Source organism: Eschrichtius robustus, chromosome 16, assembly GCF_028021215.1.
Source record: "Eschrichtius robustus isolate mEscRob2 chromosome 16, mEscRob2.pri, whole genome shotgun sequence".
Taxonomy (NCBI): Eukaryota; Metazoa; Chordata; class Mammalia; order Artiodactyla; family Eschrichtiidae; genus Eschrichtius; species Eschrichtius robustus.
This window is the reverse complement of record NC_090839.1, coordinates 83,164,360-83,190,661: the sequence shown is the minus strand read 5'-3', so window position 1 is coordinate 83,190,661 and position 26,302 is coordinate 83,164,360. Positions and strand designations below refer to the sequence as shown.

The following is a 26,302-nucleotide window of genomic DNA, read 5'->3' as shown; positions in this document are numbered from 1 at the left end:
GCCCAGAAGCCTGTCTTTGTCTCCTAGCTGCTGACACAGATTTCTGCAGCTTCCTCTGCTCCCCTGCACAGTAGCACCTCCCAGACCCAGCCCTCCACCTCCCCCAGCTTGGGTCTGGTTTTGGGCTTTCAGCTGAGGCATGTGCTCCACGGGCTGTTGTTACTGTCTGACTTGGAGACAGGAGGGCTTATTTATATCTGCCTGAGAGGGTCGGTGGGGCCCACGCATCTGGTTCCCATGGCAACATGCCTGATGCCAACAAACAAAAACAGATCTTTGAGACGTTGTTGGAGTTGTGTTCAGGAAGGCCTGGGTGCAAGTCCCAGCATTGCCCTGCACTTGCTGTGTGACCTTGGGCAGGTCACTGGCCCTTTCTGGGCCTTAGTTTCATCCTCTGTGTGCTGGGAGCTGTCACGAGGCCCCAGGAGTAGCAGCTTTGTGAGCTGTAATGTGCCTGTGTCTCTTCCCTGTGCTCTCTCGGGGGTGGGTGGGTGTGTCTCCTTGAGGGTGGGCCCCACACCTGCAGCAGGGCTTTAGGGACCCTCCACATCAGGGAGCAGCCCAAGCAGTGGGGGCTTGGACTCTGGGCCCTGATTTTGAGGGGAGGGAATGAGAATGGGGTCAGTAGGGCAAGAAGCCCACCTTGCCTCCTTCCCCACAGACTGTTCCATGTGGCATGTCTGTTCCCTGCTGTGATGAAAACAGAGCTGTTAGTGCTTCCATTTACTATCCATTCTGTCATTTATTTCCACAACCACCCTAGGGGGGAAGGATGCTGCATTAAACATTCCTATTTTATATATATATATATATATATATATATGTGTGTGTGTGTGTGTGTGTATATATATATATATATTTATATATTTTTTTTTTTTTGCAGAAGGAGGGATTTATTTCTTGCAGCAAATAAGGAGAACACTGGGGATCTTTCCCAAAGCAGTGTCTATTTTAGAGAAACCAGCGTTCTCTGTGTAGAGCATGGATCAGGAAATTGGGAGGGCTGGATGTTTCCAGGAACTTGGGGCTCTGGGCAGTGTCTTCTGCATAATCTGAGTGTGGACTTTGGGCCACCTGTGGCCTTGGCTCTCTCTGCCATGGCTGACTTGGCAAAGCCCACCCTTCTGGGTGAAGCTCACTCAGCCCCCTCTCCCCCTGCAGGAAGGTGGAGGACCTGCAGTTCCGAGTGGAGGAGGAGTCCATCACCAAGGGAGACCTGGAGGTAATGGTCAAAGGCCCCCCTACCCCAGGCTTGCACCCCAGGCCCAGCCCTCGAAGGGCAAATGGCCATGAGGTCTAGGCAGCAACTCTGGGCCCCTGGGAGGGGGCAGGGGGTATTGCAAGGGAGAAATGGGGAAGGGTCAAAGATCATACCCTGGTGGGGGGGAGTGGCGGTCATGAGAGACTCAGGTGTCAGAAGTGGGAATGGCTCTGCTCCAGGAGCCCCAGAGGGGCCATGCTTCCTGTGTCAGCAGCTGGGTGGAATGGACCCAAGGCATCCACAGAGCTGGGCCTGAGGACATAGTGGCCAGCCTCCCCTGTCCCTTCCTTCTTGGGCAGTAGCCCTAAAGGTGTTCCCTGGGCCCTTTGTTCGTCTTGAATTCCACATAAAATTTTGGCTGGAAGTAGCTTGTGGTTGAGTCACAGAATTTATAGACGGGAAAACAGGCTCAGAAAGGCAAAGGGACCCTCCCAGTCATGGAGCAAGTCAGCAGCCAGTGGGACCAGGGCCCAGGACTCCTGACTCCTGCATCCAGCCCGTAAGAATGGCCAATTATAGCGCCTCCTCAGTTATAGCACCTGGAGAGGGGTCTGGACCTTTCACTCTCACTCTCCAATCCAACCCACCCTTTCTGAGCTGAGGGATGAAGGATGCTCACATCAATTAGTAAAGCACTTAAGGATCCCTGCCCCCCAAGACAACACTAGCCCTCCTCAGCAAATCATTTGGAGGCCACGGGGCTCACTAGGCCTGCTCACAGTTGGGTGGGCAGGAGTGCCTTTCCACTGAGACCCTTCCTGCTCCCTGGGAGGTGACAAAAGACAAGGACTCCCAGAATCATCAGATGGGGCAGGGGGCAGTCAGTTCAGTCATCCTCCACACTCTGGTCCTGGCCCTAACTGGCCTTGGGCAGCCTCTTCCTTTCCCTGGGCCTCGTGTTTGCTCCTCTGTAAAATGAGGAGGTTGAACTAGGTCAGTGATTCTCAAACTTGAGAATTCATCACCTAGAGGGTGTGTTCAGACACGAAATGCTGGGCCCTGGCCTGAGTGGCCGTTCGGTAGGTCTGGGTGGGCCCCGAGAATCTGCGTTTCTAACAAGTTGCCAGGTGATGCTGGTCTGGGGACCGTGCTTTGGGAATCACTGCACCAGATCATGCCTGAGCTCCAGTGGGAAATTACGGTTTCTGATTTTGTGAAAAAGCCGTGTTAAGACCCCTATGCCTTCCAACGTCCAGCAAAATTGTGCATATGGCTGTCCTGTCCCTGGATGACCATGGCTCGGGGAGGGACACGTGTGATCTAGGGTCACTGACAGCTGCCCCTGTTGGGGCAGGTTTTGCCACCTGAACTTAAAGGATGGATGCTGGGGCACAGCCTGGTGTAGGAACCCCAGCCTGGTATCAGGGTGTTCCAGTGTAAGTTTCCGTCTTCGCCAAGGGGGCAGGTCATGTGGTTATGTTTAGCAGGCCCTCCTGCAGAGGCTGGGGGGGGGGCTTCTGGGTTGCAAAGAACAGAGACCCCTCCTGCTAACTCCAGTCATCCGGGGGTTACTGAAAGGCTGCAGGGAAGTCTCACAGCCCCAGTGGCAGGCAGTTCAGGGAACCGGAAGGAGGAACAGCAGCAGAAATGTAGCCTATTCTCCCCCACTGAGGGGCCTCCCTCTTCTCATGACTCATGGTCAGTCAGTCTGTCTGTCTGTCGCTGTGTCTGCAAGTCTCTTGGTACATCTGCTCCCTTCTCCCCAACACCCATCCGCCTGGATCCTCCGCCCAGGCTCCAGCACCCGCTGTCTCCCAGCTGTCCTCTTGGGAGAATCTGATTGGCCCCAGGCTAGCCAATGGGCTGGCTGGCTTTGGATCAGGTGTCCAGCCCAGATCCAATCAGCCCTGGCTGGGAGAGGCGTGGGGGTGGGACAGACAGTGACAGACAGCTAATTCAGTCCAAGGGCAGTGGAGCCCCATTGCTGCTGTTTTTATTGTGACTATATTCATGGCGACCAGAAGGCAAAAGTCCCTCTCATCCTCACCCGTCTTAAAAGTCAAAAATAAAACCCAGGATACATCCTTGAGCTTCTGGTCCCCCTCCAGCTATGTCACCCCAGTTCTCTGCTTGTCCTTCTCCTGTGCTCACTCCCCCAGCTACCCAAGGTGCCCCATTCCAACCTCTCGCCTCCTTCCTGACCTTGAATGTTGGCCTGTCCAGGGGCTCAGTCTCAGTCTACACTCTCCCTGAGAGCGTCCAGTCTGTGGCATTAAATGCCCTTTATAAGCCCATGATTCCCTTGGTCCTCCCCTGAGCTCCGTGCCAGTATACCCACCAGACATCCGCACCAGGAAGAGCAAGTGACAGCTACTTGTAATAGTTCCTGGGGCTTCAGGAAAAAACTACCACAATTCAGTGGCTTCAAACAGCACACATTTATGCTCTCACAGTGCTGGAGGCCAGAAGTCTGAAATCAAGGTGTGGACAGGGTCAGTTCCATGCCTCTCTCCCAGCTCTGGTAGGATGGCTGGCAGCCACTGGTCTTCCTCGGCTTGTCGCCGCATCACTGCCTCTATTGTCACATGGCCTTCCTCCCTGTGTGTTCCTGTGTCTCTTCACGTGACCTTCTTATAAGGACACTAGTCATCAGACCCACCTTAACCCAGTATGACTTCATCGTAACTACTTACATGTGCAAAGACCCTATTCAAAACGAGGTCACATTCTGAGGTTCCAGGTGGACATGAAATTTGGGGAGATGCTCTTCAGCCCAGGACAGCACCCCCCACATGTAACGTGTCCCAAACAGGTCTCTCCATTTGTTCCTGCCTCCCCTTCACCCCGTGCCCCCCTTATCCTTCCCATCTCAGTAATTATCCCCACAATCCACACGGTTGCTCAGGCCCCGCAGCTAAAATTCATCTTGAACCTTCTCTTTCCCTCATCCTTCCATCAGAAACCCACTTGACCTTGCCTCCAAAATTGTCTTCATCCCCACTGCCACCTTCCTGGACCAGGTCACAGTGGGTGACCTGAGACAAGTTACCCCTCTGTTTGGCCCCTCTGTTTCCTCTCTTGTTCCACACTGAAGCCAGATGCCTTCAAAAAGAATCTTCAAAATGTTTTAACGTTGGAAAAATTTTTAACATAAGTAGAGAGGATGGTATGATGCACTTCCATTTACCCATCGCCCAGCTTCAACGATGATCAACTCCTGACCGCTCCTGTTTCACCGCCATCCACAGCCCTCTCTCAGGTTATTCTGAAGCACACTGCAGACATCATATGACCGGATCTCTTGAAAACATAAATCAGATCCTGCCCCTTCCCTGCTCACACATCTGGTGACGCTACTCTAGATAAAAGCCGGGCTCTGTAGCCCAGGGACGACCCTGGGGACCCAGCCCTGCTCCAGGTATGTGGGGCTCCTGTCTGAGCTAGAACACCCCACGCTCTGTCTGAGCTTCTGCACGTGCTGGTTCCTCTGCCTGAAACACTCGTTTCTCCTCCACCCCTGCCCTGGTCAGCCGGTTCCTGCTTTTCCTGCAGGTCTCCCCTTAAATTGTATTTCTCAGAGAGGCCTTCTCTGCCTCCTTGCTTTTGCCTCATCCTTCTTGCTCTGTTCCTAGGCCAAGTCACAGTCTGAAATGATCCTCACTGGTCATATATTGTTTGCATCCCTCCCCAGGATGTAAGCCCCTTGGGGGGGCCCCTGTCTGTCTTGTGCTCTTTCCTGTCCCCGATGCCAGAGCAGGGCACAGCATGGTGAGATGCTTCTGGAAAACAGGCTGGGGACATGTTTTGTGGTTCTTGAATGGGCGTGGCAACATGTTGCCTCATGAAAACGTGTGCCACTCCCTGCTGCCCCCCTGGTGGGGATGTCAGGTGGCTACCTTAGACTTGAAGATATTGGGGTTTTGCTGTTGTTTTATCATCCGGGGGTTTTGTGTTAGTGTTTTGTGAATTAAATAGCACCTCGGTGTTATTTTTCCTTGGCATGGGAACACCCATTGTAAGGGGAAGAGCCAGAACTCAGAATCAGCTATTTGTTGAGAACTGGCTGTGCAGCTCAAGGCCTGGAGGGAGATTAAGAGGGGCGACGTGCCTCTGACCTTCAGGAGCCACTGGTGCAGTTGGGGAAACTCCTCCCCAATTAATAATAGCAGCCTTCTGTTACCCGAGGGGCGTCCCAAGGCAGTAACTTTGTGCTTTGGAGTAGGGTAGACACCGTGCATGCAAGGAGAAGGGGGAAAGCTGTAGGTCAAGGGCTCAGACCAGGCTTCACCGAGCTTCTGGGATTTGGACGGGGGGCAGGGACACAGGGAGTCCCCCGCTTCAGGAGCTTCTGTCACTGCTCCGTGTTGCTGCTGGAAGTCTATGTCTCCTCTCCGTGGAGTCAGGCTGGTTTGGGAGTGGGGAGACCCTGGTTCTAGAACCTGGAAGTCTGAGGTTTAGGCCTCCTGCTGACCTAAGTTGCTGGATGATTCTGAGCCTGAGGTTTTCCCCCTGGAGTGGCCGCTGCGAGATAGGGAGATAACCGAGATACCCCGTGTGTGTGTGTGGGAGGGGGGCGGGGCTTGGGTTCTAAAGTTGGCACGTGAGACAGAAATTGCATCCTCCCTTACACTGCCCTGAGTGTCAGCGTGTAAGCGTGGCAGCTCCCACCGCTCACGCCTTGGGCAGCATCCCTGGAGCAGGTTGAAGCCCAGGTCGTCCATCTCACCTAAAATCTAGGCTTCAGGGGCTCTCCCCCCGCCCCAAGCTCCCATGGGTGAATTTACCTGAAGCAGCTCCTCTGGGTTCTCCCGTGCCCCCATGGACCAGGAGGCTGGGAGTTCTGAAAGTGACAGTGAAGGGTCCTTTTGTAGGGGCTACCAAATGAAGTTGCCCGTGAAATTGTGAAGCTGGAGGCTTTTCTTGCCCTTGGGGCCACAGGTATGGTATCTGTGATCAGACTCTGTCTAGCATGGGTCCCGGGCAGGATTGCTGTGCCTATCATCAGAGGAGAGGAGCGGGGTGACATGGCCCCTGCAAGGCTGGGGTTGAGGCACCATCTTCAGCCTGTAATTTTCTGGAAGAGACAGAGCAGGGCTGTTTTTTAGCACTGGGGCATGCTGCCCTCTTGGGGAGAGAGAGAGAAGAGGCATTTGTTCCTTTAGGAAAATTCACAGGAATAAGATCATGGGCCAGAGGACATAAAAGTCTCTATAGCTCTTGATGAATTGCACGAGTATTTCTGGGACAATACTGTGAGTCTACACTGTCACCATTGCCCTTGCCCGGGTGTATTCTTGGTTTTTACACAGTATGCTACGGTGCTAAGCCCTGCCTCTCCTGAACTGCCGCTCAGATTTGCTTTCACCTCGTCTCTCCTTGGTGATGACGGGATGAGCGGGAGGCTGCAGACAGAGGACCCTGGCTTCTCCCTATGGAGAACCTGGTGTCCAGACCCCTCTGGATGCCCTGGGCCTTCAGCCTCCTGCTGCCCTCGCAGATCTGTTACGGGAAATCCAAATGCCAGTCTGGATGCCCTGAGAATGTCGGGCTTTGTTAGTGTGTGAAGCGGGTGTTGTGAAGCGGGGACAAAAGTGCTCTTGTGCTTTCGGGAGACCAGGCGTCCTCGGCGGGGCCTGGGGAGTGGGCAGTGCTGGGGCCGGGTTTGGGGCAGGGCGGTGGGAGGCATAGCCCAGCCTCCACTAAGGAGGCCTGGCCGGGAGAATCCTGTTGGTGTGGGTATATTTGAAAACCTCCCATTCAGTCGGTTCTTTGACCTTTAAGACAGGCCTGGGGGCCAGGAATCCTGGGGTCATATACGGGGGCTTCCTGTGTGCAGGATTCTGTGCCTAAAATGAGAAACAGCCCTAGGCTCCCCGATGGGGCGGGGGGAGTAGGCTTTGCCTCCTCCCCCCGGAGCTGCAAGGGGAAGGGCCACCTGGGGGTGACAGAAGGGATCCGGGTGCCCATTGTGGCCCCTTCCAGGGGCCGGCTTGGGCAGGGTTGCTGCAGTCTGTGCTCTGCCCTTAAACGAACCCAGCTGGGACACAGTGAGGGGCGGGCAGCAGGCCCACCCCGCCCCGCCTCCCCAGACCTCCTCTCTTTCCTTGACCTGCTCTCCTGTCTTGTGCACAGAAGATGACCTGCCTCTCTCTCTCTTTTTCTCTCTTTCTCTGGCTTCCTGTCCCTGTGCCCCTCTCTCCTGTCCCCACCTCGCCACCCGCCCCGGGTGGACCAGACCCAGACGCAGCTGGAGCACGCGCGCATTGGCGAGCTGGAGAAAAACCTGCTACTGGAGAAGGCGCAGGCCGAGCGGCTGCTCCGAGAATTAGCCGACAACAGGGTAACTGCCGCCACCTCTTGCCACCAGCGCCTTCGCCTGCTGACGCCCCCTTCAGCTTCCCTGTTTTTATTATTTTCTCTCTCTCTGGCCGCTCTCCTCACTTTTTTTTTTTTTTCCTTTTGCGCCCCTTCTAGGGAGGTTTAGGAACGTGCTTTTATGCTCCGTGGCCATGTGATGCTTGTGGAGAGGAGGGGGTCTTGGCTCTCTGGGACTTTGCTCCCCAGCTCGTGGTCCCACTGGCTGGGAATGTTCTGTGAGAGCCTCCCCCCGCCCCCCCGCCACTGCATTGCCATGACCATGCTTTGTCATGTTCAGAAATCGGGGGCTCTTGGGAATGTTCTGCCCCTGCTGTGGCCAACCTATCCATGCCTCCCTTCTCCCCAGGCTGGGGAAGGCAGAGGTTGGGAGACTGTGGATCCAGGTTTCTTTAGCCTGGAGGGTCTTAAATAGAATGGCATGAGGGGCCAACCTGAAGGACCTGGGGCTGGGGCCGTGGTGGGCCTTTGAGGGAGTGGGGTGTCCCCAGGGCATGAGACTCTGTGTCAGCCCCAGGGTGTGAGTGGTTCCTAGGCCAGGGAAAGCTCTGCGTGGGAGTGAAGTCCCCCCTGATTCCCAGGGCATGGTTCTGAGTCCAGTCTCCAGACCCTGCTAGCCCCTCCACGCCCACCATGCGTGCCCCGGGGGCTGGGCCCCCGTGCAGGCACACATCCAAACAGCTGGTCAGCCCAGCCGACAGCCCAGGTGCAGTTCCCCCGGCCATGGAGTTAAGCAGCCACAGAGCAGAGATTGGGGAAAACCACCGTACACGGACTGTGGGTGAAGGGTGGGTGACCATTGGTTTCTGCAGGTCGGCCTCAGTACACGAGTGAGCATGTGTGTGCCCGTGAGCGTCTGGAGACACACACGGGTCCCTGTCGACACACTGGCCATTGCCAGGTGACTGCGTGTGCAGTACATATGCATGTACACAGAGTCTGCTTGAAGAAACCGACCCAGTCGCGGTTGACAGGCTGGAGCCCTCCACACCAAGGCATCTTCCTCTAGGGTTCAACCTGATTAGAAAAACAAAAGCAGGTTTATTGAACTAAAGGTCACCTTCAGAAACAAATTTCTTAAGCTTGTAAAAGATTTAAAACTTTCAAATATATTGCACCCAAATCTGTGATCACTGACACGGTCGAAGTAGGTTTTTGGCGGATGGAGCCTCTGATCTCAGAGTTTTCCATCAGAAGGAGGGTCTGGGAGCATTCTTTTTTTTTTTTTTTTTCTACATTAAACATTAAACCGGACCCTTCTTTGGCCACCCCCTCCAAAAGGCCTTTCTGTGAATCAACTCATTCCGGCTGGAACTTTTCTAGAGCAGGATAGTGCGAAATTCCCTCTGTTGTGCCTGCCCTTTAAAAATAACATGAACTTGAAGAAAACCATAACCTCAAATAGATGGTTTCCTTTAGCCACCGATTTCTGCCAAACCGCCTAGAGCAGCGGGGACCAGGGAGTCCCCGAGTCACTGGGACACAAGCCAGGGGAAGCCTCCCTGGGAGCTGCGGTGGGCAGGGCGGCGCTCAGGTGGAGCGGGGCGTCCTTCCCTTCTCATGACCTTCCCCCATGCCCTGCAGCCGGCCCGCTGACCCCGGTCTCCCTCTCTCCCGGTAGCTGACCACGGTGGCCGAGAAGTCGCGGGTGCTGCAGCTGGAGGAGGAGCTGAGCCTGCGGCGCGGGGAGATCGAGGAGCTGCAGCAGTGCCTGCTACGCTGCGGCCCGCCGCCCGCCGACCACCCCGAGGCCGCCGAGACCCTGCGGCTGCGGGAGCGGCTGCTGTCCGCCAGCAAGGAGCACCAGAGGGAGAGTGGCATGTTGAGGGACAAGTACGAGAAGGCGCTGAGGGCCTACCAGGCGGAGGTGGAGAAGCTGCGGGCGGCCAACGAGAAGTACGCGCAGGAGGTGGCGGACCTCAAGGCCAAGGTCCAGCAGGCCACCAGCGAGAACATGGGGCTCATGGACAACTGGAAGTCCAAGCTGGACTCGCTGGCCCTGGACCACCAGAAGTCCCTGGAGGACCTCAAGGCCACCCTGAACTCGAGCCCGGGTGCCCAGCAGAAGGAGATCGGGGAGCTGAAGGCCGTGATGGAGGGCATCAAGATGGAGCACCAGCTGGAGCTGGGCAACTTGCGGGCCAAGCACGACCTTGAGACGGCCATGCACGTGAAGGAGAAAGAGGGCCTGCGGCAGAAGCTGCAAGAGGCCCAGGAGGAGCTGGCCGGGCTGCAGCAACACTGGCGGGCCCAGCTGGAGGCGCAGGCCGGCCAGCACCGGCTGGAGCTGCAGGAGGCCCGGGACCAGGGCAGCGGCGCCGAGCTGCGGGTGCGCGAGCTGGAGAAGCTGGACGTGGAGTACCGGGCCCAGGCGCAGGCCATTGCATTCCTCAAGGAGCAGATCTCCCTGGCCGAGCAGAAGATGCTAGACTACGAGCTGCTGCAGCGCTCGGAGGCCCAGGGCAAGCAGGAGGCCGAGCGGCTGCGGGAGAAGCTTCTGGCCACTGAAAACAGACTCCAGGCTGTCGAGTCCCTGTGTTCGGCCCAGCACACCAACGTAGGCGGCCACCCCTCCTGCCTGGCTGTGCGGGGACCGCGGACGGCAGCGGTCCAGGCTCGAGGGCCTGGCTGGGGAGGGTCTAGGCATCTACTGACCTTTTATTTCCAGTCGAGGGAAGCGTTCTCGTTGCCCCCAGGAGCACGCCGTGTGAGATCGGAGGGCACCTGGCTCGGAGGAGGAGGTCCTTCCGTTAGAAGGGCAGCAGGCCCGGGTGACCGTGGGGCCCCGCGGCGGTCTGAGCTGACCTGGCTGGGTCCCCACAGGCCAGGCCTGGAGAGATGTGTATCTAGGCACAGGGAACAGCCTTCTTCCCAGTCCCCAGACACGTCCGCCTGTGCAGGCTCCTGGGCCTCCACAAGGCACCAGTACCAGATGCTCTGGCACTGGGCTGGCAGAGATGTGGAGGGCAAACCCTGCCCATCTCCAATGCGAGCACCGACCTAGGGGACCCGAGGGCGGACCCCTACCTGCTAGTCCTGATGAGACTGAGCAACAGTTCAGCAGCCGCTTTCCCGAGAGTGGGGTGGTCCCTGGAGTGGGCTGTGGAAGGCTAGCGGGACCCTGGAGAGGCTGCTGCCATTGGGATCAGCTTTGCTCCAAATCTAGAAGTCCCAGCTGAGCATGCTGGGGAGGCCAAGACCCCGGGTAGCCTGGGCATGTGCTCCAGCGGGGGCAGGAAGGGCCTTATGAGTGGCTCTGGGCACCACACCTGGTGCAGGCCCTATGATGCCCTATCTCACCTGGACTCCTTCAATGTCCATATAGGCTTCGTTTCATAGATGAGCAAACTGAGATTCCGAGGCAGAGTACCTTTCCCAGGTTTTCTTGTCCATCAGTGGCAGAGCTTGTGTCCTGCCCCACTGCCTAAGGGCCAGCAGAGGGTGCCCGGGATGACAAAGTCAAATCTTACACGATAGGACAGCTAGCAGCAAGATCGTTGCCTTTTTATTAGCCATGGGGGTTCCTGAGCTTCTGGTTCCCTTTGTAAACTTAAACCAGAATTTAACGATTGAGCAACAAGTATTCAGGAGTTCCACGTACAGGGGGTGCCTTTTTTGTAAAAGGAGCTCTGCCCGTGTCACACCTTGAGGTCCCACTGCATCAGCCTTTCTGCCCCCTTCTGCCAGGGAGGGACCAGCAAGTGCTCTCCCAGGATGCTGGGCAGAGAGAAGAGGAAGATCCTCAGGTTAGCTGTGTACACATGACCTGATTGGCTGCTCAGGCAAGGAGGGTCAGGCCTGGGACCCCAGGACCTGGACTCCTTAGCAGGGGAGGTTTGGGGCTGCTGTGGTTCCACAGGATGGCCTGCTGCCCCTCAGTCACAGACCTCAAGCCAAGGAGTGGGTGGTGATCTCAGGAATGCCCATCTCTTGATTTCCACACACGTGGGGACTTGGTCTGGACCCACATGCCTCCCAGATTCAAAGGTTTAAGTCCAGGGACAACTCAATTTTTGGCCTCATGTAGTAATATGGGAATTTGGAAAAATTTTAGTGTGTGCCTCATTTTCCTTGCAGTGTGTGTAAGTAAAGATCTAGGAAGCTTAGTTAATCACAACAGACTGAGACGAAAGCAGGGCTTGGGATGTATAAGCAGGAGTATGAGGGGCAGGTGGATGGAGGTGACTGCCTGCTCAGCTCTGTGCTGCCCTGATATGCAGTGCTGGAATCTGGCAAACTGCAGGCTCAGGGGACAGCCAGCTTGGGCAGAAGGCCAGAAACTTCTACCAAAAGGCAGCAAGGAGCCTGTTGATGTTTTACCACGCAGATTTTTTTTTTTTCCTTGGTTGATCTTTTCTTCTTCGGCTTCTGGATTTATTTTTTTTAAAAGACGTGTTAGAAAAGAAGTAGCATTTCTTGAAGTCCCTCCGGGAGCCGACCCCGGTGCGTGCCCTGCACACGCTGCCCCATGGCGGTCAATTCTTGCTTTATGGATGGGAAACCAAGGCCGGGAGTCTTGCCTCTGGATGATGGTGGACACAGAGTCCCAGGACCAATCTCTGTAGGCATCCCAGGGAAGGAGACATCTGTTTAATATAACAGGCGTTTGCACGAAGGAAAGGGTAGGAGGTGATCACGTGGAAGCTACATAAACAGCCTTCCCGGGCCCTGGGAGCAGAGGGGTCCTCTTGTCAGGGAAGCCAGCCCAAGGACATCTGTGCCCCCTGTTTCCTCGAGTCCCTGAAAGTCTCCTTGAATTGGGGAGAGGTGGGCTGGCTGGGGCTGAGGGCCGGGAGGGGGAGGCGAGTGTCCCCCTTACCAGGCTCTCCTTTCAGATGATTGAGTCCAACGACATTTCAGGGGAGAAGATGAGGATGAAGGAGACTGTGGAGGGTGAGTGGCCGCTGGGCCGGATGAGATGCGGGGCTATGGGGAAAGGCTGGTCGGTTCTGCCTCTGAGCTGGGTCCCGCTTTGTTTTGCATCATCTGCCGTTTGGTGAGAGCCGCCTACTGTGTGCACCAGCCACTCACCCACCAGGTGAGGAGGGCGGAGGCTCAGTTTATTGAGAACCTGATTGTATGTTTGGTTTTGTTATTTTTAAAATAGGTATAAACTTCAGATAGTTCAAAGGGCGTATGGTGAAGCATCCTCTATCCCCTAGTTCCCTCCACAAAGGCACAGTGTTGGACAACTCATGTCTCTTTTCCAGAGATGGTTTATGCACGTACAAGCACAGAGGTAACACAGGTGGTGCCACACCTCCCACACTGTTCGGGCCCCTTACTTTTTTTTTTGGCCACGCCCTGCGGCTTGCGGGATCTCAGTTCCCTGAGCAGGGATTGAACCCAGGCCATGGCAGTGAAAGTGTGGAATCCTAACCACTAGACCACGAGGGAACTCCTTCGGGCCCCTTACTGCTTTTTTCCCATTTAATAATGTATCTTGGAGACTGCTCCCTGTCACTACATTCTTTTATATGGTGCAGAATATTCCATCATGTGGAACTACCATCGTGTATTTAGCTGGTGGATCACAGGTTGTTTCCAGTTTTTGTCTGTTACAAACCCTGCTGCAGGAAATTACCTTGCCCTCCATTAAGCTCAACCCGGGCCCTCAGCAGTGAAAGCGCAGAGTCCTAACCACTGGACTGCCAGGGAATTCCCAAGGCTCAACTCATTTTAACTCCCATCGGCTCTGGTTGAAAGTATGTTTCCCCACAAGCTTCACCAACAAAATATTTCATCAAACTCTTTGATCTTTGCCAATATCAACTGTAAAAGATGTTACCCGATGTAGCTTCAACTTGCCTTTCTCTTACTGTGAGTGACACTCCATTGCCATTTCTCCTTGCATCCTTTGCCCATTTTTTTCCCTGTTGGGTTATTGATCTTTTTGTTGATTTTTAGAAACTACTTATCTATGACTTTGCAAACATTTTCGCCCCATTTGTGGTTTGTCTTTTGACTCTTTTTTGGGTGGTGGTTGCCGTGCAGATTTTTAAAAATCAGTTTTTTCTTTCTGGGATCCTGGGTTTATTATTTTTTTAATGTATTCCGTGGTTTCCTCTAGTACCTTTTTTTTTTTTTTTTTAAATTTTATTTATTTATTTATTTACTTATGGCTGTGTTGGGTCTTCGTTTCTGTGCAAGGGCTCCCTCTAGTTGCGGCAAGCGGGGGCCACTCTTCATCGCGGTGCGCGGGCCTCTCACTATCGCGGCCTTTCTTGTTGTGGAGCACAGGCTCCAGACACGCAGGCTCAGTAATTGTGGCTCACGGGCCTAGTTGCTCCGTGGCATGTGGGATCTTCCCGGACCAGGGCTCGAACCCGTGTCCCCTGCATTTGCAGGCAGACTCTCAACCGCTGCGCCACCAGGGAAGCCCGCCTCTAGTACCTTTTAAGTTCCATTTTCTATGTTTAAATCTCTGATCCATCTAGAATTCTCCCTTCTATAAGGTGTGAGGTAAGGATCCATTTTTATTTTTTTCCCAAGAGTACCCACTTACGCCAGTACCATTTTTTTTTTTTTTTTTTTTTTTTGGCTGTGTTGGGTCTTCGTTTCTGTGCGAGGGCTTTCTCTAGTTGCGGCGAGTGAGGGCCACTCTTCATCGCGGTGCGCGGGCCTCTCACGATCGCGGCCTCTCTTGTTGCGGAGCACAGGCTCCAGACGCGCAGGCTCAGTAATTGTGGCTCACGGGCCCAGCCGCTCCGCGGCACATGGGATCTTCCCAGACCAGGGCTCGAACCCGTGTCCCCTGCCTTGGCAGGCAGATTCTCAACCATTGCGCCACCAGGGAAGCCCTGCCAGTACCATTTTTGAAAGCCTCATCTCCTGCCTCCACTGATTTGAATTAACCAAATTTACCATCTTTAAATTCCATCAGGTAATTGGCTCTATTTCTAGACTTTCGATTCCTTTCCAATGACTTGTCTGTCTCTTCGTGTGCCATTTCTACAGTGTTTTGAAGCTTTGTTTATATTTCAATTACTGGCAGGGCTAGTCTTCCTGCTCTGCTTTTCCAAAATACTCTCAGCCATTTTTTTGTTTTTAATCGAGACAAAATTAACTTAAAATAAAATTAACCATTTCAAAGCAGACAATTCAGGGGCATTAATACATTCACAATGTTGTGCAACCACTCCTCTATCTAGTTCCAAAACATTTTCATCACTCCAAAAGGAAGCCCCATATGCATTATCAGTCACTGTCTATTTTCCCCTCACTGCAGCTGCTGACAACTACTAATCTGCTTTCTGTCTCTGTGGATTTGCCCATTCTTGATGTTTCATATAGAAAGAACCATACAATATGTGGCCTTTTATGTCTGGTTTATTTCACTTAGCATAATATATTCAAGATTCATCTGTGCTATAGCACATGTCAGTGTTTCATTCCTGTTTATGGCTGAGTAATATTGCATCGTTTGCATCACCACATTTTGCTTATCCATTCACCTGTCGATGGACATTTGGGTTGCTTCCACCTTTTGGCTATTGTGAATAGTGCCGCATGTGCAGGTACTTGTTGAGTACCTGTTTTCAGCTCTTTGTGGTGTATACTTAGGAGCGGAATTGTTAAGTCATGTAGTAATTGTGTGTTTAACTCTTTGAAGAAGTTTTTTGCCAGACTCTCTTGGCTAGTCTTGCTTATTTTTTCCAAGTGATTTTAGAATCAGTTTATCTAGTTCCACAAAAATTACAATCTGGCTGGTATTTTTATTGGTATCATGTCAAATTTATAAATTAACTTACAGAAAGTTAATACCTTTCTAGCACTTTCCATGAATCTTTTTCATGACTGTTCTGAGGCTGTCCAGTATTGAATGCACATGGCCAAGTGACATGGGCACCATTACTATCCCCATTCTTCACTTGAGGAAACTGAGACTCTGAGAGTTAAGTTGCCCAAGACCACACAGTATCGGTGCCTCTTCTTCAGGGTGGGTTACCCAGAGGGACCACTGGAATGAGGAAGAACTTGGACTCTTGAGGCCAAGTGTGACCCCATTTTAGGGTTTTGATGGAAGGGCCACCCCGTCACCCACTGGACCGCAGTGTTGGCCCTGGAGTATTGATGGCCGCTCATCTCTCCCTTCACCCCAGGCCTGCAGGACAAGCTGAACAAGAGGGACAAAGAGGTGACAGCCTTAACATCCCAGACCGAGATGCTCAGGGCCCAAGTAAGTGGTAAGTCTCCCTCCTTCAAGGCAGATGCGGGGAGCTTTCTTTGGGCCGTGCCGTGTGCCAGTCCAGCAGGGGGTGGGTGGTACTGCGTCAGGGTGCCCTCCCCCACTCCACCTTGAGGAGAAGGCGGCCTGGCCCAGTTCACATGCACTGGGCTTCCACCTGGACAGCAGTGAATGGGGAGCAGTAGCCCACACTCGGTCCATAATATAATTGGGGACCCCAGCCAGCTTCTCTCCTCAGAGCCAGGTCTGTGTTCTTTGTGTTCTGACATTGCATCATGAGTCCTCACTTTCTGGGCTTGAAGACCCTTGGGTTTCAGTCTCTCTACCTTTTGATACAGTATTTGTGCACCAGCCCCTAGAAGAAGAAATACCAGGATTTCAGAATCAGGGGGAAGGACTTTGGCCACAGCAAAAAGCAAGGCACAGGGAGAATGAGGCCAGAGGGGAGACTGGGGAGAGACGGGGGGGTCTGGAATTTGTGACTTGGTGACAAACTGGCCCTGCTTCTTGTCCGCCAGAATGCCATTGGTGGTGTCCATGAGACGGCCCCCATCCTGGGAAATGGTTCCCACCCCCACTCCTATCCAGTTCCCATCACGTTCACGTGGCATAATTGGTCCCGACAAAGGTCAGTTGACCTCAGATTCCTCCGGGGCCAAGGTGAAGTGTTAGCTTTTCCTTGTCCAGGCAACAGTGTAAATGCCCGGGCCCTGTCTCGGGAAGGGTGGACTGCTTTCCTGACACCAGAGGGCCCGGCTACTGTGTGGGAGCTTTGGTCTGCTTTTCGTAGTAGCTCTTCTCGGCCCCTCGCTGCCTGGCCCTACAGGACGAGAGAGGCCCACCCAGTGGCGTGTGTCCCTGTGACCCCTGGGAAACCTGCTCCCTGCCCGGGCCTTGGTCCCCAGGTGGGATAGATTCCCACGGTGATCCCAATGCTCTCCCTCCTTGCCCTGCCGGCTGGCCCTCAGCACTGGAGAGCAAGTGCAGGTCGGGAGAGAAGAAGGTGGACACCCTCCAGAAGGAGAAGCGGCGCTTGGAGGTGGAGCTGGAGGCCATGTCCCGGAAGACCCATGATGCCTCGGGCCAGCTGGTCCTCATCAGCCAGGAGCTGCTCAGGAAGGAGCGGTGAGTCAGCCGTGGGCTGTGTGGTCAGACCTGCCTGACCCTCACTCCACCCAGTTAATATTAGCCAGTCTTCTCCAGGGGCGGGGCAGGGATAGACCCGGTGGACAGATGGCTGGCATCACTGATGATCACCATACTGTGCACTGCTAAGCTCCGATGAAGCCTCAGAATCCTTCTTAACACAGTTCTCCAAGCAGAGCTTATAGGAAAGGTTAGTGGTTCCCAAGCATCTTGGGCCCAGGGACTCCTTGAAACTCTTAAAAATTATTGAGGATTCCCACCACCTCTTCCTTGAAGCTCTTCTTGACTGATGTAGGCCACCGTGAGCTCCTCCATGCTTCTGTGGTACTTAGGATGGGAGTGGGAGATCAGCAGATTAACAAGTAGAGATTTATTTTCCTCACATAACAAGAAATCTGGAGGTAGCTGTAGCTGGCATTTGGTTCAGTGGCTCAAGATATCAGTGCCAACACCTTTGTTCTCTTGGGTTCTGTTAGACTCTCCCTCGTGGTTGCAAGGTGGCTGCTGAAGCTCCAGCCATCAGGAGCCATCATTGCTAGCAGGAAGAAGGAGGAAAGGGAAAGGGTCAGTGCCAGCAGACTTCCACTTTGTTCTCAACTACCCATGGCCACCTAGAGAGGGAGTTTTCCCCTCCTCTATAGTAGATGCAAGCAAAGGAAAGAGCTTAGAAGGTGTGTGTCCTTTTCTCCCGTGCCGTGCCCATGGAAGACATTGCTACTTGGTCACTGCACTCTTTTTCTGCAAAGCCCAGAATCATTCTCACCACAGTACTCCAGGCAGCTACTGCCAGTTGATTAAGAGTTGACATAGGAAATAAAACTTATTTGACATCAGGCATTTAAAATGTCTTGCCACATGAGCTCTCTTGGATAAATGTTTTGTTTTTTTAATTTAACTTTATTATTATTTTTAAATTTGAGATAACATTGATTTATAACATTATGTAAGTTTCATATGTAACAACATATTTCTACTTCTCTATTATTTCGTTTTTAATTAAACTAATTAAATACTAAATATAGTATTAAATACTAAATATAGTATTTAATTAAATACTATATTCTCTTTTTAAAATTTATTTTATTGAAGTATAGTTGATTTACAATGTTGTGTTAATTTCTGCTGTACAGCCAAGTGATTCAGTTATACATGCATATACATTCTTTTTCATATTCTTTTCCATTATGGTTTATCACAGGATATTGAATATAGTTCCCTGTGCTCTACAGTAGGACCTTGTTGTTTATTTATATATTCTCTATATAATAGTTTGCATCTGCTAATCCCAAACTTCCAAATATTCTCTTTTTTAAAAAAAACTTCAAAATCATTCTAAGAAAGGCTAAGTCCTCTTGACTGTACCATCCCCGAATCCTGGCCCCTCTCGGGTTGTGGTTAGATGGTTTCAGGCCTTGTATTTCCTCTCTGGCCCCTCCTGGCACAGATGCTGTCTTAGTAGCCAGCGTCCCCCCCTCAGGGTGGCCAGTCTCCAGGCACTTGGCAAATTGCGGAGCGCGGGAGGGGAGGGGCCCATCTGAGTGCAGGTGTTGTGTGTGCCCCCCACCCCCTCCAGGAGCCTGAACGAACTGCGCGTGTTGCTTCTGGAGGCCAATCGCCACTCCCCGGGGCCTGAGAGGGACCTGAGCCGTGAGGTCCACAAGGCCGAGTGGCGGATCAAGGAGCAGAAACTCAAGGATGACATCCGGGGCCTGCGGGAACAGCTGACCGGGCTGGTACGTGGGGAAGGGGGCGGCCTGGGGATGGCGGACACCAGGGAGGGGCTGGGGCTCTCTGCTGTCAGCCATGGAGACTGATGACCTCCTGGAGCCACCCCAGGGATAGCCAAGTCACAGGGAGCGTTCAAAATCCCCTAGAACCACAGGCAGGGTCAGCAAGGTACCTGGTGGAGGGGCCGTGGGCGGCCCCTTTTGTAGATATTGTGGCCGGCTGTGTGTCCGTCTGGGTGATGCAGTGCAGAGGAAGACTTCCTAAGAATCTCACCAATCCAGAGGTGGGACGGGCTACCATCAGGTGGTGAGCTCACCATCCAGAGGAGTAATCAACCAGAAACCAGCTCCTTGTCCAGGGTCCGACAGTGGCGATTCATGCATCCATCTCAGGAAGGAGAGGGGAACAGGGGCCTGACTGAGCAGTCTCCAGAGGTGGGGGTGGGGTAGGCGAGTGATGCTGGTAGCACAGGACGGAACCATCCCACTCCATCCCCCTGTGGTCAGCATTCAGGACGAGCCTGTGGCCGGTTCCTGGGCCTGGTCAAGTCCAGAGCGTTGACAAGATAGGGTCTGGGAGGACAGGACTGCTGTCAGGGGAATCTGCTCCAAAGCCCCCCGCTGGCCTCCCACCCGGCCACACAGGCTCAGCCACGCTGGAGGAGATGGAAGGACGAGAGGGGCCTGCAGCCAAGGAAGCAGCCCTGGGCCTACAGGGTTAAGGGAGAAGGGTATCACTCTGGCTGCACCCAACTGTGTGTGTGGGGACCACCGGGCCCAGCCGCCCTGCGGCCTTTCAGTCCTGGCAGGTCTGGCCAGCAGGGGGTTGGTTACAAAGCCCTCTGTGGTCCTCGGGGTGCTGTGAGCCTGGGTATAACTCAGAAGCCAAGGCCCCGAGGCTGGTGTGGATTTGGGAGCTCTGATTCCAAGGCTTTCCCAGAGCCGCGTGGAGGGGGCAGAGCTGCGCTGACTGTCTCCATGGGCCACAAGCTGGTCAAACTTACACGTGCCTGGCTGCCCCTTCCCCTAGGGAGAGCCTCTCCCGTGTCCCCCTGCGCTGTCCTCAGTGCCACGGAGCTGCCCCCCCTGGGAGAACTAGGGACGGGCTTGGTTGTTAGAAAACCTCCTGGAGTGAGGAAGGTCTGGGTGGGGAGGGAGGTTTGGGGAGAGGGTCAGAGCAGAGCAGAAGGGCCCTGGAAGCACCGGCCCGGGGAGGGCAGTGCAGGGAAGCTTCGTGTGGGAGTGAGGAGGCTGGTCTGCCCACAAGGCAGGTGCATCTCCAGGTACCACGGTGGGCGCGGTCAGCTGCGGAGCACTTGGAAGGGAAGGGAAGGGCTGTCCTGTTGGGGCAGGGCAGGGTTCTGAGGAGAGGTTCGGGGATGAGGCTGTAGGTAGGTCTAGAGGTGAAGAGGGGGGACCCGCATAAACAGTGTGGAGGGAGTCGGGGGGGGGTGCAAGAAGGAAAGAGGGGGAGGAGGGGTCCTGGGTTTCGGGGCCTGAAGAACATGGAGCATCTGACAGAGCCTGGGAATTGAGGGCGGGGCCAAGGAAGGTGCTTCGGAGAGGACCCTTAGGTGAGGGAGGGAGGCCCGAGGGGCATCCTGGTGATTCTCAGGCCTGACCCAGAGATGAGGTGGGACAGGTGAGTTGCTGGCCTAAAGGAGAGACCACCCTCCTGCAGCATGTACACGCGTGCACACGCTCTTCCTCTCTCCTGCTGCTTCCAGGACAAAGAGAAGTCCCTGTCGGATCAGAGGCGCTACTCCCTCATTGAGCCGTCCTCGTCCTCGTCACCGGAGCTCCTGCGGCTGCAGCACCAGCTGATGAGCACAGAGGATGCCCTGCGGGATGCGCTGGACCAGGCTCAGCAGGTGGAGAGGCTCATGGAGGCTATGAGGAGCTGCCCCGAGAAGTCCCAGGTGAGCTGGGTCTCAGCCAGGTCCTGAGGGGAGAGACTCCGCCCTGCGCCCTGGGAGTCCCAGCCCAAGGGGTACATGGCTTTATCCTGAGGAGCTCAGACTAAGGGCGGAGATGCCCTGAGAGCCGGTGTTTCCTAGGGTGGGTCCTGGGACCCCTATTCTGATGGGCTCTGCTCAGAGTTTGGATCCTGAGATGGTCCTGTTGGGAAGACCTCGCCATCTAGTGGACAAACCAGGAAATGCTGCCTGGTGAACCTCGCTCAGCATCTTGCCCTCGACTCTTACAGGCCACCGGCAATTCCGGTTCTGCAAATGGCATCCACCAGCAAGACAAGGCCCAAATACAAGAGGTAAGGGGCACCCTGGCCCCGGGGAGATACTCTGCCACTCCCACGGCCCTCCTGTACAGGCCGACTTCTCTGGAGAAGAAACTTTGAAAAGCCACCAAAAATACAAAGATACGTTGTGCAAGAGGCTTTACAATAGGGTTGCTCACAGAGTGGGGCCAATGTAGTCAAACTTGATTCAATTGCCATCCTGCTCTTTTAACCTTGTTTCTCTTTCAAAAAAAAAAAGAACCTTTTATTATAAAGTAATACATGCCTACTGGGCAACTTTTGGGGAAAAAAATTAAAAATATATAAAGAAGAAAATACTGGGAATTCCCTGGCAGTCCAGTGGTTAAGACTCCGTGCTTTCCCTGCCATGGGCCTGGGTTCAATCCCTGCTTGGGGAACTGAGATCCCACAAGACACGCAGTGAAGCCAAAAAAAAAAAATACTTACCAGTAGCCCTTCTACCCAGAGATGACCAAGGTTAACATTTTTAAGTGATGTCCTTCCTGAACTTTGCTAAGCATGTGCGTGTGTGTATGTGTATGCATGTACAGTCAATCCTCACTATTCCGTATTTGCAGACTTACCTACTTGGTAACGTTTATTTGTAACCCCAAAGTCAATACTCATGGCACTTTCCTGGTCATTCGTGGACACCCGTGCAGAGTGGAGAAAAAATTTAATCACCGGACATGCATGTTCCCAGCTGAGCTCATACAGAACACCATGCTGCCTTCTTGTTTAGCTCATTCTGCAAACAAGTGTCCTTTTCACGGTCTATTTAGTGACAAGGTTTTCACATTTTCATGCTTTTTTCTTGGTGACTTCCGCCATTTAAAATGGTCCCCAATAGTCTTGCTGAAGAGCTGTCTAGTGTTCCTAAGTGCAAGAAGGCTGCAATGTGCCTTCCAGAAAGTACTTTAGAGAAGCTTCATTCAGCCATGAGTTATGGTGCTGCTGGCCTTGAGTTCGTTATTAATGAGTCAACAATATATATTCAGTGAGGTGTCTTTAAACAGAAGCACACATGAAACATGGTTACATACTGATCAATCAACGAAAATGTCAGACCAGAGGTTCGCAGGAACTTTGTATTTCCACTGGGAGCGATGGTTCAGTATTTGCTGATTCAGCATCTGTGTGATTCTGTAGAACAGAACTCCTGCAAATAACGAGAATTGTTATGTGTGTATGTATATGTCTGCAGATGTGTGTACACATTAACTTTTTTTTTTTAATAGTTTTTTTTTTTTTTAATTTTATTTATTTATGGCTGTGTTGGGTCTTCGTTTCTGTGCGAGGGCTTTCTCTAGTTGCGGCAAGTGGGGGCCACTCTTCATCGCGGTGCACGGGCCTCTCACTATCGCGGCCTCTCTTGTTGGGAGCACAGGCTCCAGACGTGCAGGCTCAGCAATTGTGGCTCACGGGCCTAGTCACTCCACGGCATGTGGGATCTTCCCAGACCAGGGCTCGAACCCGTGTCGCCTGCATTGGCAGGTGGAATCTTCCCAGACCAGGGCTCGAACCCGTGTCCCCTGCATTGGCAGGTGGAATCTTAACCACTGCACCACCAGGGAAGTCCCGACATTGACATTTTTGAAATACAGTCCTCCTTCCTTTTTTAATAGAAGATTCCTCCTTTGGGGTTTGTCTGATGGCTCCTGCTGATTAGAGCCAGGTTCTACGATTGAGGCTGGAATACACAGTCAGTGCCATGTTCTTCTCCGGGCATCACGACTGCGGTGTGTGATGTCCATCTGCCCTTCATTCCTCATGTGAATCTTGATCACCTGGTCAAGGTGTTGTCTGACTCCTCCGCTGTATAGTTGCTGGTTCTTTCCTAACGAGCATTCAGCGGAGACCCCGGAAGACCTTGTGAATCCTCTGCTCCTCACCCAAATGTCCCCTGGATTCATCATCCGTTCATGAATCTTGCCTGAGCTGGTCTTTACTGTGATGGTTGCAAAGTAACACATAAATTATTGTACTGTATTGTATTGTATTATTATTATTTTTTTGGACACGCCGCGCAGCCTGTGGGATCTTAGTTCCTCCACCAGGGATCAAACCTGGGCCCCCTGCAGTGGAAGCACGGAGTCCTAACACCTGGACCGCCAGGGAATTCCCTAAATTATTTTAATGGCGTAGGTAGCGTGCTCTATATTCAATTTCACCTCTTGGTTTCTTTCACTGAATATTTTCTCTCTTCCTTAAGCAGTCTTTGTAAAGTCTATGTTTTGTAAAATTGTGGGTGGAAAATTTGTTTCCTGAAACTTCATGGGCCTGACTCCCTTGCTGGGAATGTCTTTGCTGTGTTGTGTTTTAAGCGGGTGCCTGGTGGTCTCCACCCCATAGTTAGCCACTGGTATTCACCCACAGTGTTAGAGAGCCCACCTGGGGCCCAGGTGCTAGCCCGATTAGGCTCTGTCCCTGGCTCGCTGTGTGACCTTTGGGCCAGTGAGGCTGGAGCACAGGAAGGAAGGCTTGTCCTTCCAACTTGGCCAGTGGGGCCACGGCCGCAGGCGCTCATGTAGAGACAGGAGAACCCTGGCCACAGCATCTGCCGAGGGCCTGGCCCTGTGGGTGAGAAGCAGAGAGAGAGATGGGTGCGGGGAGGAGGGGACCCTGCACAGGACCTGAGAGCAGGGTGGAGGCACGGAGCTGTAGTGGGACGCGGTGGGGTTGTGTCTGCAGAGGAGCTGCCTGTACCAGGCACCCTGGGAGTTGATGTCCAGACCTTGTGCGGCTTTGTCCTGCAAGGCACATGGGGGTCATCCTGGTTTACAGACGCGAAAACTGAGGCTTGGGGTCTCAGCACCAGTTTTCCTTTCCTCGGATCCAGCCTCCGTGCAGGCCCTCAGAGCTGTCTGTAAAACCCACCTGCTCTCGCCTCTTCCCCTCAATTCTCATAAACTGCTCCCACCCTGCCTCCTGTCTCACCATGCCCCAAACACACAGCAAAGAGACTGCTCCTTCCTCAGGGACTTTGCACATGCTGTACCCTTTACATGGCCCAGGTGGGTCTCCTCCCCCAGCCCCACCCCACCCCCTCTGCCACTTGTCCCTATGCCCACTGAGACACTTGCTGACCAAGCCCTTTCTCTCTCCAGGACAAGCACTGACCCTGAGGGACACTGTGGAACTGCCCAGTCCACACCAGAGCCCCTCCAGGCTGCCCCAGCGGCGCCACCTCCAGGCAGGGGCCAGGACTGTCGCTTTGGAGAAGAGACAGTGTAACAATAACGTACCCACCGCCGCGGACAATCCCCCACCCCGACCCCCCTGCCGGACCAGGAGGCTTCCTCAAGCACGACCTTCCACAGAAGGCGGTACAGCCCCGGCCTGGCCCCCGGGACCTTCAGCCTGGACGCCCTGGACACCATGGACACCCCGGCAGTTTCTGGAGTTGGTTTGGGGAGGCCGAGGTGATCCGGCCAGGCCCCCTCCCCAGAAGGAGCTGCCCTGAGGACCATCTTGGCCCTCTGGGCACGTCCCTGCCCTCCCTTTCTTCCCCTTCTTCTCCTGGGTCCCTCTCGGACCCCAGAGCCATTGTCCCGGGAAGGGGCCAGAGGAGGGCTCCAGCCTCTCCTTCAGGCACCAAGGAGGGAAGTCCAACCCTTAGGAGCCAGGTGGGGGACCCCCTTTTCTGCTTCCAGGCCAAGGCAGTCCCCAGGGCTTCTTGTCCCCACACACTGAGCCTCTTTCATGCAGTGGTACAAGTTCCCTTCAGCCCGTCTGCCCAGTGAGGCCCCAGGTTCAAAGTGCTGGGAGGCGAGGCCCTTCATTCCCACCCTGACCCCAACGCACACACAGCTCCGAGCTGCTGGCCGGAGGGTAGTCACCAAGGCCAGGAGCCACAGTACTAGGAAAGTCTGGAAGCCCCTCTCCTTCCTGCACCCCCTACCCCCAGTGACCTGGCTTGGAGGTGGGGCAGGGTGGCCCCAGGGGGGCCCAGGACTAGGGCTCTGGGTATGTTTTGACTGGTCAGTAATATGCTGTCCCCTGGTTGACTTGATGTTCCGAAACCGGGCCTGCCACCTGCAGATTCACCCATGCAGACCCCGACATATACACCCACTGACCCTTGGCACACACACACTCAGAGGGGTCACGCGTGCACACGTGCCGCGTAGGTGGGACTTTGGCAGTCAGCCACACTCAGACCTGTGGACGCTCACCCTCGGGTTCTAGGACCAAGCCCCAGGCCTGGCAGGGCCGTGACCGCACAAGTTGCAAATGCTCCTGCGACCTCACTGTGCACATACACAGCCGGGTACACATGGGTGAGCCTTCAAGGGGGCGTGGCCACACACGCACAGGAGCACACATCCCAACAGCCCCCTTTCAGTGGTACAAGGCATCTGCCTTGGGCTTTTTAAGCCCTGTCTTCTGTAGCCAAGAAAGGAGCCCGAGGATGATTGGGACAAGAAAAAATCTCCCCGCCTGCCCCGCTTCCTCTCAAGCCCTGCCAAGTTACTCCAGCCTCATGCGTGGTGGGAAAAGACAGCGTCTGCCCAAAGCCCCCACTTTTAGAGCTGGAGGGCCCACGGGTGACTGCCTTGTACCCTGCGGCGTCTCCGTGGAGGGCCTGCCCCTCCTCCCCCAGCTCAGGGTGAGTGCTCACAGGGGCCTCTCCCACTAGGGGCTAGAGGGGGGGGGTCTGATGGCCCATCACAGCGTTCCTGAATTGCACCAGGACAGGTATGCAGTTGGTGCCCTGGCAGCAGCCCAGGTAGCCTCTGAGTGCTCCTGGGTACAGGTGGGTGGTGTTCACGTCCCTGCCCCAAAGCAGCCCATCCTGGGGGTGGCCAGTTAGTCCCATCGGCCCCCTCCCCTCTCCCCGTTGGCTTTCGGTAGCTCTTGCATGCGGTTTTATTAACAACGGTCTAGAAGCAACGCTGTAGTGGCTTAACCCAGAGTCAAATTCTACTCTTTCCAGCAAAATCAGGCAGCCGCCCTGCCCACTGGAGATTAGTCTACTAACAGCCAAAAGCCCACACTGGGAGGGGCTGAGCCCCCAGGGCGGGCTGGCAGGTGGCAAGCGCTTTCCCTGTGAGCGTCTGCGCCTGCCCAGTGTGCGCTCAACCATGCCCCCTCCCCAAGTCCTCCCGCACCCTTCCCTTCCCCAAAGTGGAATTGTTGAAGTGTGGCGAGTCCGTGCTCGAGACAATAAACCTTGTGACTGAGGTCCAGGACCCCTGCAGTTTCTGCTTCTCTCTGTGGGTTCCCTGGGCTCCCCCATCCTCTCTCAGCTCACTGGCACACTGGTGCCAGGAGTGTGTCTTGATCCTGTGCCTGGTGGACTGCCAGCTAATTCTTACTCAGGTGTGAATGGCTGATGAGAGCCTCAGAGGGCCTGGTGTGGCTGCCATGTCCGAGGAGAGGGAGCTCAGCAAGAACAGGCAGAGAAC

The 26,302-nt window shown here is 54.3% G+C and overlaps 1 protein-coding gene across 3 annotated transcripts in view; it reads left to right on the top strand.

Annotated features, from left to right (window-relative positions):
* CLIP2 (CAP-Gly domain containing linker protein 2) overlaps window positions 1–26,086 on the top strand; it is a 78,009-nt gene extending 51,923 nt beyond the window's left edge. For 2 of the 3 annotated variants that reach the window (XM_068566136.1, XM_068566137.1), the window contains exons 8-17: window positions 1,162–1,222; window positions 7,437–7,541; window positions 9,198–10,133; window positions 12,412–12,469; window positions 15,679–15,762; window positions 16,733–16,889; window positions 18,484–18,643; window positions 20,365–20,556; window positions 20,844–20,906; window positions 24,002–26,086. In XM_068566136.1, the coding sequence (XP_068422237.1) occupies window positions 1,162–1,222; window positions 7,437–7,541; window positions 9,198–10,133; window positions 12,412–12,469; window positions 15,679–15,762; window positions 16,733–16,889; window positions 18,484–18,643; window positions 20,365–20,556; window positions 20,844–20,906; window positions 24,002–24,013 (1,828 nt within the window). In that variant the 3' untranslated portion in view covers window positions 24,014–26,086. The remainder of the gene's footprint in view (window positions 1–1,161; window positions 1,223–7,436; window positions 7,542–9,197; window positions 10,134–12,411; window positions 12,470–15,678; window positions 15,763–16,732; window positions 16,890–18,483; window positions 18,644–20,364; window positions 20,557–20,843; window positions 20,907–24,001) is intronic. The other variant, XM_068566138.1, reaches the window with a different exon arrangement.
* The last annotated feature ends 216 nt before the right edge of the window (window positions 26,087–26,302 follow it).